Source organism: Aegilops tauschii, chromosome 1 (genome assembly GCF_002575655.3).
Source record: "Aegilops tauschii subsp. strangulata cultivar AL8/78 chromosome 1, Aet v6.0, whole genome shotgun sequence".
Taxonomy (NCBI): Eukaryota; Viridiplantae; Streptophyta; class Magnoliopsida; order Poales; family Poaceae; genus Aegilops; species Aegilops tauschii.
This window is the reverse complement of record NC_053035.3, coordinates 92,307,494-92,318,829: the sequence shown is the minus strand read 5'-3', so window position 1 is coordinate 92,318,829 and position 11,336 is coordinate 92,307,494. Positions and strand designations below refer to the sequence as shown.

Sequence of the window (11,336 nt, the reverse complement as noted above, 5' to 3'; positions counted from 1 at the left end):
TGTTGAAAATTATTTGGCACCATAGCAATCGCACGGGTAATTATACATAGTAAATAAAAACAAAGGGAGTGGCAAGGTGCCTGGACGACAAACATGTCAGTCAGGAATAGTGAATCCACATGTTCTATGAGGCAATAGCATTATCTGTAGTAACTGACCTTAAGTGCGTAGGCAGATGAGGACCCTGCCTGCCGGTGGCTAGTACTACAGTATCTTTTGAAAACGTGGTGGATCGTCGTCCAGCATCACCCAGTACACCCTGTACAGATTTGGAGCTAGGCAAGTACTCCCCCCGTTTTAAAATAAATGACCCAACTTTGTACTAAGCTGCTTCTTGGAAATGGCCAACCGAGCCGTCAGTACGCCAAGGTCAGTGCGCTGCGCCCTTACCTGCTCATCAACTGCCTGCTATAGCTCCTGGATCGATCCGGCATTTTTCTCTTCTCGTAGTATCAGCAATTTGCTCCATCGCATTTCAACGTCCATAGTTTTTGTGTGGTTGCTGGCATGTACGCAGGTGGATGCCTTCACTGGCGAGCCGTTCAAGGGCAACCCGGCGGCGGCGTGCCTCCTGGACGATGACGACCGGTGGCTTCAGTCCGTCGCTGCGGAGTTCAACGTATCCCAGACGGCCTTCCTCTTCCGCCGCGATGGAGGCTCCAGCTCGTCGTCCACCCCGCGCTTCCGCCTCCGCTGGTTCAGCCCCCGCACCGAGGTCCCGCTGTGCGGGCACGGAACACTGGCGTCCGCCCACTTCCTCTTCACCGCCGTCCTCGCGAAGCAGCAAGATGTGATCGAGTTCGTGACCGAGTCCGGGATCCTGACCGCCTGGAAGGTTCCCGGAGCAAGTTCGCGGCCGCGGGTGACGGAGGAGGAGCAGGCGAAGCCGTTCATCGAGCTGGATTTCCCCACGAGCGATGTTCTCGTGGACTGCAGCTCCACCCACGAGCTGCCGTCCATATTCCTGAAGGCCGCGCCCATAGTCGGTGTTCACCGAGGAGCAACCACCGACGACTTCATCGTAGGTATACAACTGCCTCACCATTGCTCTGTCACAAGCATTTGGATACCGATCTATGAACAATGCTACACGCACGGCCACGTAATTACCGATTTAACGGGGAAGTTTAGCTGGGATAATTTGATTGAAAGAAAGTTAGGGTCCATAACGAGATCCGTTTAGAACTTTCGCGGATCTATCAGTCATCGGCAAAAATGCTACCCATCCGAAGGGTTACAAAGCTTTACAGACCCCTTCCAATTTACTAAAGAAAAAGTCTAAAATAAACCTTAAATTTGTAGGCGAGAGCTATATTAAACCCTAAACTTTCAATCTCGGAAATTAGCACACCAAACTCTATAATCCCAATCTATTTTCAACCTTCAGACGTTTTCCAAACAGGGATTGTGCACCTGGCAGGTCGAATCCCGGGCATGCTTACTACGGTCGCGATTGGGCCGGCCCAACAGATGCGAAGCGATTTTTTCTTTTTCGAAATATAACACCCGAATTAAAAATACCAAAAAAAGTGAAAATCGAACTTGCGACCTGGTGCTGCTCACCTCGTCCTGCTAGCCACAAGAAGCATTGGCTGACACTGTTATAACAAGAGTCCGGGACAATTTAACCGCTGCGTTGAGATTTGAAAATATTTTGTTAAGGGCAAACAACAATTGAAGACGTGCAGGCCTGACAATGTTTGAAATCTCCGATTTTTTTTCAAAAGTGCGACCACTTTTGAAAATTCTGAATACTTTTTTAACAAATGAACAGACGAACAATATTTTTGCGAACACAATCAATTTTGAAAAAGCGAACACTGTTGAAACATAACAGTTTTTGAAAAAAAATTGGGAACATATATTTTAACCTGAACAAATTTTCAAAAATCTTTACAATGTAAAAGAATGTTGTATAGTTTTACAAAATGTAAAAGTGTATATGGAAAAAAGTTACCGTGTCAAATTTTTCAAAAAATGTTTTAGGAATTTCGTAAAATATTTGCAATTAAAAAATATTAGGTATTTCAATTGTTCACATTTTTCTCAAGAAATGTTTCAAAAGTTTTTTAAAAAATATTTCATCTAGGAACACTCCTGTCTGCTCTTATATGTGAGTGTGTCGCCCGATATATAATCAATATTTTGTAGGCAAACAATTATAGTCAGCATCCTTCATAGCTATTGGCAAGGTGCGACCGTGAGGCCTCTTAAGCACACTGTTTGATGCTAATATTTTTTCTCGCTCCTGAATGAAGACAAGTGGGTTCGTGTAATTTTAAAAAAGTATTTATTGGCATAACGGAAATGTAAAATAATTTATTATTATTATTACGAAAAATGTACAATAAAGAAAACGAAAAAAAAGAAAAAAAAAAAGCAGACTGTATGTGCGCTGCGCTAATGGGCCGGCCCATTTCGTCCTAATGTCCAGCTAGCCAGTCAACAATCCTTGCCACGTCAGCGAATACCACCTAAAAGCCCTCAAGGTTTAAAATAGACCGGGATCGAAGAGTTCGGTGTGCTGATTTCCGGGATTAAAAGTTCAAGGTTCGATTTAGCTTTCGCCTATAAGTTTAAGGTTTATTTTAGACTTTCGCCTTTACTAAACGTTCACCCATGAATTTTTATGCGATGGGCCCGCTTCGTAACAACCCTGTAAACCATCGTACTGTAGCATCGTTGGTCATTCGGTCTAGGATCGCAGCTTGAATCGTCCATTTCAAGTTAGGGTCCGTACCGAGATTCGTTTGTCTCAAGCTTAGAGCATGGTTAATAATATAGTCAAGTGATGCCTATAATATGCCATGTCATTTCTAGTCAATATAATAGCCAACACGTATAATAGTTGGCTATAGAAAGCGTTTCGGTGCCCAGACTCATCTGCATCTGGTTAGAAAAAAATCATAAAAAATTCAAAACAAATTAAAAAAAATATTTTTTTGTGTGGTAGACAATTTGATGCGTGAGACCCGCTTCAAATTTTATGTCACTTGGACATCTAAGCAACTCTCAACAAAAAAGACAAATCAGGTCAAAACAGTACATGAATAGTAAATATTTTTACAGACCTTCAATTTGTCTTTTTTGCTGAGAGCTGCTCAGATATCCAATTGACTTAAAATTTGGAGCGGGTCTCACGCATCAAATTGTCTACCACACAAAAAGAATTGGAATTTTTTGAATTTTTCTAGTATTTGTTTTGAATTTTTTCGTCAGCACGGGTGCAGAAATGGATTTTCGGCTATAGAAAGTACTACTTTGTTAACATATGGTCTACCTTCCATTTTCACAAAACTTCATGGAGCTCGAGCTATAACCGGCTATAAGTCTACAGTCTACTTCTCTTCTCTCTCTTCTTTTCTCTCTTCTAACTCAATAATAATATAATATTTAAATTCTTACAACATGTGTACGTCCCCTTATTATACTTGCTCTTACAGCAAGCAAAATAGAGCCACACTTTTCGAGGTATCTTAGTAGCTTTCCTCTAAAAAAAGATATCTTCATAGCTCTGCCCTTGGTAGGGCTGCGCAAGGTGTTGGTCGTCGTTGTACATTTCTAGTCTGCGGGTGTCATTAAAGGATTATTTTTAAATGTTATTACCTTTATAACAAAATATTAGACATTTTGTAGTTCAAACTAAACTGCAAAAAAGTATTATATTTAGTTACAGAGATAGTATTTTTTTACGGGTGTATAGAGGTAGTATTTCTTTAGATAAATATCGGAACTATATTCGCCAAATCGTTAAATTCAGAACTATGGCAAAATCGTGGCAACCTGCAACGAAAACTGAGGGGAAGGCGTGGATAGATACACCGGGTAGCAGCTGCTGGAGTAAGCAGTATCTAAGCAGGCTGGTAACCGCTCCCTCTTCTGTGGACGTCCCTTGAAAGTCCTCGCATGATTTGATCATGTTGCCTCTCGGTTCGCTCGCTCGTCTCCCGCGGGCGCCGGGCAAACCCTAGCCCGCCTTCCTTCCTCCAGGCCCCTTCCCATCCCTTTCCCCTTCCACCGCCGCCGGCGTGGTCCGCCGGGCCTTGCCCGCGCGGCACTAGCGGCGACGGGGCGGCCTTTTCCCGTGCGCGAGAACGGCGGTTCCCGCGGGCCTGGGTGATCTTCGGTGCGGTGGCGCGGTCATTGACTGCAGGGCGGCGTGCTAGTGCGGGTGTGGCCGGCGGCACCCGCACGGCCAGATTTGGACCCCTTTAGGCCCCATCTGGGTTAGGCGGGCAGCTTGTTCCTTCCTCGGCGGCGCGGCTCCTTGGAGGTCAAGGTGGTGCGGCGGTGGTATTCGGGTGGTGTCGGCGTTGTCAGTGGGCATGTTGTAGCACGGAGGCGGGGGCTTCGCGGACCCGTCTGGGCCTGGCTGGGCCAGGAGGGCCCTGGGTGTGTCCCCCCGGTCGCGTCCTCGGTTACCGCGAGGGCGACGGAGGTTGTTCCCTCCCGCTCGAGTGCGTTGTTGTTGCCCTTGGTTTCATCGTCCCCTCTTTCCTCTAGGCCTTGTGTCAGTGACCATAGTGAGGTGTTGCGAATGGCGTTGTTGCCGTGGTGGCGCATGCTGGTGGGCGACAAGTTGCGAATGGCGTTATTATCAGGGGCGGTGGTGGTTTTTTGGGGTCAGGAGAAACCCCAATCGGATTGTCCGGCTTCGACGCGGTGACGTTTGCAGGTGCCGCCGCTCCTTCTTGAAGGGCCTCGGGTGTACCCCTTCCCCACTACCCTCTACGTACCGGGGGAAACCCTATGGCTCGTCCGGGAAGCAACGGCGGGGCCGTCGATTTTCTTGTTGAAGGTGTTGCTCAGTACGCGGTGCTTTGGAGTGCTAGGAGCGTGGTGGGACTTCTCCGATGGGCGTAACGGCTTCAGTCTTCTTCGTTTTCGTCGATCTGCCGGTGTTGGCATTTGTTTCTCTTTTCTTTCTCTGTTTATTCTTTGGGATTGATTATGCTGCAGACCCGGCGAGCTTGGTGTATCATGTGCTTGGTCGTTGTTTTATAATATATAAAACGGGGGAATCCTTTATCGTCTAAGCAGGCTAGTTGAGAGTGGCGATTAGGATTTAGGAGCTACAGTATTAGGGTTGTTCCGCGACATGGGCTAGTTGGATTGCTTCTCTGCCTCTAAGGGCGTGTTTGGTTGCCGTTGTGAACAGTTCCTGCATCGCATGCACTTCTCAACCCAGCCTGGTTGAGCAAAAACATGCCCTAATACGCCATCTACTAGTTGTTTGGTTGCCTGCATATGGACTGCCTGCATTAGGAGATCAACTTTGGCACGTTGTTCGGTTGCCTGCATTGTCTCGGCGCATGCAACTACACGCTGTTTGGTTGCCCGCATAGGGTATGATTAAGAGCTAGCACTTGCATTTAGCACACAGGATTAAGAGATAGCAGAGGAAGTGGGAGAAGAAATGCAGTGTGCGCCGGACCATGGAGACTGCGGTGGATAGTGGCCATGGCGCCGTGTCTGACATGACGAGCATGGAGTCGTGGACGAGCGACCCCGTCGGCGGCACGGCGAGCGACACCGTCGACGAACTAGTTGCGATGCTCGCGCAAAGACAGTGGGCAAAGGAGGAGAATGCAGTGCTCGCGCCATGGTATCGTTCGTGCAGTAGCACGAGAGAGGAGGCCGAGATGATCGACGCCAGAAACGACTCCAGTGTAGTGGGACGAGAGAGAGGAGGCCGAGAGGAGGCCAAGATGATCGACCCCGTCGGTGGGAGAGAACAAAGGAGAAGAACTCCGTCAGTGTGCGCGCCATGGCGGCTTAACAGAAAACTTCTCGTCTACGGTCGTTGAAACAGGAAACTTGCAACACGAATGTTGTGTAGAACGGCGAGATTAGGCTGCTGGTCAAAGGAAATTTCAAACAGTCGATCGTGTGCGACGAATCTGACAAAATTCGTCCAAAACAGCTCCAAACGGGAACAAGAGATTGAGCATGTACGGTCGACGAAACTACAAACCGATCGCCTGAATGGAACCGTAGCATCGATGTGCATCTTTTTCGTGTAGAGCTTACCTCGAATCGAAGCACCGTTGTGTAGATTAGAGGGACATGGAAGAGAGGAGATTAGAGAGAAGCTTACTTGAGGTTGAAGAAGACACCACGTAAACAGCTCGCATCCCTCCCGTGCCTCCTCGTGCAGGGGCCCGCTGGCTGCGCTTCCGCTCGACCTGGCTCTAGAGAAACTGCCGATTCCTGGGTTTCCAGCCAAGCCCAGAGGTGCTTTAAGAAACGTGCAATGCAGGCCCAATAGTGTATGCAGGCTACCAAACAGGTCGGATCCTTCCCGCGTGGGCCTGGTTGGACCTTATACAGGCAACCAAACACGCCCTAACAGTTCAAGCAACGTTTCGAGTAAAGTGTTTTCTACATCTATTTGCTGAGTATAACAACGGATTTGCGAACTCAACTCCTATGGGGTAGCAGATCAGGCAACTATGCTATACATCTACATGACCAAAAGAATCTGCGGGTCGTGGCCTTTTTCAGGTAGAACTTTCATCAGAAGAAGAGGTTGCTGATGTCCTTCCTAACGTGGAACAACTTAAAAGGTGTGCTGGCAGAGGTGTTATTGTTACAGGACAGGCGCTGCCTGGATTTTTTTTTTAAATGAGGCAAAAGATTTGCTATTTTCATTGATTAAGAAGAAGAGAGTTGTCCGGTTAATTAACGGAAAACCAGGCGAAAACCGTTACAACTCGCCCATCGAACAGGGCAATCCGACCGACCTGGCACTTACAAGACCCCACACAACGCCGAGGAGAGGACACCGTCACCCTACCAACAATGTCATCGTCATCGCCTCTCCGCGAGCAGGCGACTCCGATTTCCTCGCTGACGACCATCAAGACCCCTCCGAACGAACGGCACTCGAGGACCTCGTCAGCCGAAGCCAAACAATCGGCCGCAGACGTCGAGGACCGGCAGCTCCGATTTTGTTGATGAGCTTCACAGAAGAAAGTTGCAAGCCTCGCATCGACCTATCCAACGCGACCTGCGGAGAGCACCGTCCGCCGAAACCACCCTCATGGAGTCATCGTTGCCGCATGGGCCCTGCCGCACGCAGCTTCGACTTCTCTGTCACAGTGAGAAACAAGCATAGACACACCCAAAGGCGAACTGAACCGCCGACATCAAAAGGACAAGCCGCGACCCAGCTCCACACTTCACCATCGTTGTCGCCACACGAGTCGCAACGCCAACCACTCGAATCACCGGTTGGGCACCTGCCAATCGAGACACCGTGCACGGCCAGCCCAAAGGAAGCACGGGAAAGGATCACTGGTCTTCAAAGCAACGCCCCAAAGGAGGAAACGCCGTACGGACGGCGTCGTTGCCCGACCCAGAAGGGTCTAGGCTTTCACCCGAAGAACCAGATCCGAGGTTGTAGCAGGCCGAAGAACTCCACGGCGGTGCCTTCAACAAGGGAAACGGCGCCCGTAGTCGCCGCCACCGCCGGCCGGCCAAATCCGGGCAAGCTTGCGCTTGGAGCAGAGACACGACCAACACCCTCACGCAGCCGGCACAAGCCGGCCCACACCGCCGCTGACACGCACACCCCTGCATAGCAACCGCGTTGTCACCTCACAGGGCCCACCACTGAGCACGCACACCCGCCTCACTGCCGCAGGCAAGGCCACCGGAATGACCGACCCTCCGAAAGACGCAGACGAGCCGGATCCGACGAAGAACCGCCGGATCTGGCGCCCCCTTGCCGCAGCACAGCAGCAACCACCAAGGGCCGGCCAGAGCAGCCGACCTGCGCGGAAACGAATGACTGAAAGCAGGAAAGGGGGGGCACCACCCCGCCCCTACTCGCCGGGCAGGAGCCGCCGGACCGAAGCCCTGGAGCCTGACGACGACACCACCGTGGCCGCCACCCACCGGAGACGCAGCCTCGGAGGATCTTCGCGCCGTAGCCGTCGCGCAGCACCGCAAGGAGGCGTGCCTCCCCCGCCACGAGATCCCGACGCAAAAGAGAGGCCCCGCCGCCGCCGTCCGCCGCCCGGGCTTAGCCCGGCGGCCTCCTCCGGCGACGGCGAGGGGAGGTGGGGAGGAGGAGGGGGCTGCCGGTGGCGCCCGATCTGGATCCGCCTGTGTCGCCTGGGAGGCGACGTGGGGGACGGATGTGTGTTGCTTGGTCACTGGCGCCGCCTGGATCTGGTTATGACTTCTTCTCACGTTTCTTCGCCCCGAAAAAAGGGGTAGACGAGGTGCTTGTAAACTTTCTCTAAGTTGAATACATATATACCATAGTATATGAAGCTTGTTTTTTTTTTTTGAGGGAACACATGAACCTTGTTTAACTTATGGTCTTCTTTCTTGAGTTAGAAATAGCAACACACCTACATTTAATTTTGGAAAGAAAATTAAATTACGGTCATATTGTCCATGGAGAATATATCATCTTCTTTCATATCTCATAACCCATCGGCATTGTGCTACATAACAGGACCCTGTTTGTGGCAGTGCACATTGTGCTCTAGCACCATACTGGGCCCGAAAACTGGGCAAACGAAGACTGACGGCGTTTCAAGTATGTCTTGACTACCTCTATGACCAACTGGATCATTCTTTTGATATGAATGTGTTTGAAAAAATTGCTAAAATATGTGCTTAATCATCTTAAATCATTCATTTACCATGTATCATCAGGCATCTAAAAGGACCGGAACACTTTATCTGGAGTTGGATACAGCAAATCGGAAGGTAAAAATTCAAGGACAAGCCGTTACTGTGATGGTTGGAACACTCCTAGCTTAGCTAGCTAGCATATACTTTCATCTATGTATGCTTTGAACTACGGTGTCAAACCAATGCATGGTTACATTTGTTGTTTTAACACTAACGGTCTTACTCCTGTAGGAGTACATATTCCGTGGTGAATTTATTGACTGGTTTGGTATCGTAGCTGTGTTGATGATTTTCTCTATGAACTTGGTCAAATTTATAAAACATAACTTAGGGCAAAACTTATAAGCCTTTTATTTCATATTTTAGAACGGATGAAGTAAAGTAGACACTATTCTTCTTGGTTAACATAGTCAAACAAATGTGGCAAAACTTTTGCCTTCCTTTGAAAATTTTGTTATCCTGAATGATGCTCATGGATCTCATTTAATCAGGCGCACACACACATTTGCAGTGCTTATCAACTAGTACAAATTATTCCAATTATAACTTGCTAGCGATCTTAAGAAAAAACTCAAACCTAGCTAATTATTACTTGGAAGGTACGAGTAATATCCAAACCGGCGGCGGATAAAAGTTTCGGACCTGCTCTCCGAGATCCCAGATTTCCTTCATCGTGCCGTCCTTCAGGCTGTACACCCCGACAGCCTGAAGATCCGACTCACTGTGACCGCCATCGCCATCGTACGTCGATCTGTTGCCGAGCTCGTCGTCAGTGTAGTAGACGTAGCTGGCCTTGATCTGTGTTGGCATAAGCCATGCCATGTGCGGTGGCGACCGGCGTCGGGTGCGCCAGATACGTGTTCGATTATGCGTGGGAGAGGCAGCCCGAGTCGTGTGTGCTGTGACAGTTCGTGCATGCATGTAGCTGGATTAGTGGTCGCAGGTGGTGACTGAGCCACATGGGTCATACGTGCATCTAGTCTAGGTAGTTAGTATGTGGATGCATGCATGGGCTGTTAGCGTGTTAGCCGGCCAGTGGTGGTTGGATTACTACGTGTGTGCGTGAGTTAGTGGCCGGTGTGATGGCCTGGTCGTGTGTGTGCGTCGGGTATAAAAGCGCCTGTGTACTATTTGTGGAATGGGCCGGTGAAGCTCCCAGCCGTGATGTAGTATGTGTGCTGAATATAAAAGAGGTGTTTGGGCGCCGGGGCGTTCGTCGCCGGGAAAAAAGTGTGCTCCTTCTTCCACCTCCGTCTGACATGAGAGAGCGCGCGGCAACAACAATCTGCGGGCGCTCCGTGGTTGGCAAGCACAGCGAGTTGTTCACCCCGACGAACAGCGCGACGTTGCCGATGTCCGTCCCCTCCTTCCACTGCCCTTCGTCGCTGAGGACATGCACCTTGAAGGAGCACGGCCGCCTGCCCTGGCGTACTGCTCCTTGATCACCTCGAGGTACTTGAGCATCACCATCAGCCGCCCTCCGGGCGCCGCCGCGAGGTACTTGTGGCACGACGACGAGCTGCCATCTTCGTTTTCCCCAAGGGCCAGCCTTGGCGCGACGGCCCTGCTAGTGTACGCGCCGGACACCGCGTTGCGCTCCCACGCCTCCACGAGGCCTGAGTAGGAGACGGAGTAGAACCGGCCGTCGTGGTGGATGGCGTCATCGACGCCTTCGCGCGAGGGTGCCAGCCTCCACGCGGGGTGAAGGCCGGGGCGCCGATCGTATGCTCCATGATAAGCATGGCGGCGTAGCTGCCGGGGCGCGGGGACGTCGAGAGGACCACCTTGCGGTAAAAATACTCGCGCATCTGGCATTTGAAGTACGTCAACGTGCCGTGCCCCACTGGCCCAAGTTCATGATCGTACGGCGGACCCCCGCCGAATCGGGCTTTCAGAAAGTCCGGTATGACGAGGGAGAAGTGCTGGTATTGCGTGCTCGGCAGGAAGAGGCCCATGGTGGACATGTGCGGCAGCCTGAGCTGCGTGCCGCTGAGAGGGTTGACGAGGTAGATCTGGCCCCGGTCGTCGGCCGTGGCGAGCCACCCGCGGGAGGAGCCGAGGACGAGGTGGCCGCGCAACGCGGGGTCCGCGGCGGGCTGGAAGGTGGCGCTGCGCCGATCGGCGATGGAGAAGAGCTCGAACTTCTCCGGGGACTTGCCGGGGAGGAGGAGCCATGGCGCGTACGGCTTGAACCTTTCGTCGTCGCGGGACGCGAAGACCGAGGCGAAGTGGATGCGGTCGAGGAACCGCAGGCGTTCGTGGATCTCCGCCAGCACGTCCGACGGGAGTGGACATTTTCCGGGGACGACGGCCTTTTTGGGAGCCTCGACCGTCCTGGCGGCGTTCGCGTTCGCGTTGGCTTTCTTGGCCGTGGCGGCCTTCCTTCGCCTGGCGGCGGCGCCCTTGCTTCTTGCCATTCGGTACTACAGATCGATCGGGTTGGGGTGGTGGCTAGGGCTTGGGTGATGCCGATTGCTGACTCACTCATATACCTGCACCTTGAAGGAGATCGACGATATGTACGTGTTTCTTGGGTCGGAGATCGATCCACCGTCCTATTAACCAGGGATGGAAATGGCATACATATACCTGCACGTTGGAGATCAACGATATGTACGTGTTGGTTGGATGATGAAATTGGAGCGGAAACTCTCCACTTTTCCGGCAGCAAAATGAAAATGAAGGGG

The 11,336-nt window shown here is 51.0% G+C and overlaps 2 protein-coding genes across 2 annotated transcripts; one reads left to right on the top strand and one right to left on the bottom strand.

Moving 5' to 3' along the window:
* Window positions 1-340: 340 nt before the first annotated feature.
* Window positions 341-8,857, top strand: LOC109757464 (uncharacterized). Its single transcript, XM_045231461.1, has 3 exons — window positions 341-1,025; window positions 8,468-8,551; window positions 8,671-8,857. The coding sequence occupies exons 1-3, from the start codon at window positions 341-343 to the stop codon at window positions 8,676-8,678; spliced, it is 777 nt and encodes a 258-aa protein (XP_045087396.1). The 3' UTR covers window positions 8,679-8,857.
* Window positions 8,858-9,972: 1,115 nt separating this feature from the next.
* Window positions 9,973-11,066, bottom strand: LOC109757463 (uncharacterized). Its single transcript, XM_020316285.1, has 2 exons — window positions 10,523-11,066; window positions 9,973-10,433 (listed from the first exon to the last, which is right to left on the bottom strand). Exons 1-2 carry the CDS (start codon window positions 11,064-11,066, stop codon window positions 9,973-9,975), a joined length of 1,005 nt encoding a protein of 334 aa, XP_020171874.1.
* Between the last annotated feature and the right edge of the window lie 270 nt (window positions 11,067-11,336).

What these genes read in the sequence shown, in the direction of transcription:
- LOC109757464 (XM_045231461.1), top strand. Translation starts at nt 341, where the DNA reads ATGGCCAACCGAGCCGTCAGTACGCCAAGGTCAGTGCGCTGCGCCCTT. An exon ending in CACCGACGACTTCATCGTAG is followed by an intron (nt 1,026 to 8,467) that starts GTATACAACTGC and finishes GCTACATAACAG; the next exon opens with GACCCTGTTTGTGGCAGTGC.
- LOC109757463 (XM_020316285.1), bottom strand. Translation starts at nt 11,066, where the DNA reads ATGGCAAGAAGCAAGGGCGCCGCCGCCAGGCGAAGGAAGGCCGCCACG. An exon ending in GAAAGCCCGATTCGGCGGGG is followed by an intron (nt 10,434 to 10,522) that starts GTCCGCCGTACG and finishes TTTTACCGCAAG; the next exon opens with GTGGTCCTCTCGACGTCCCC.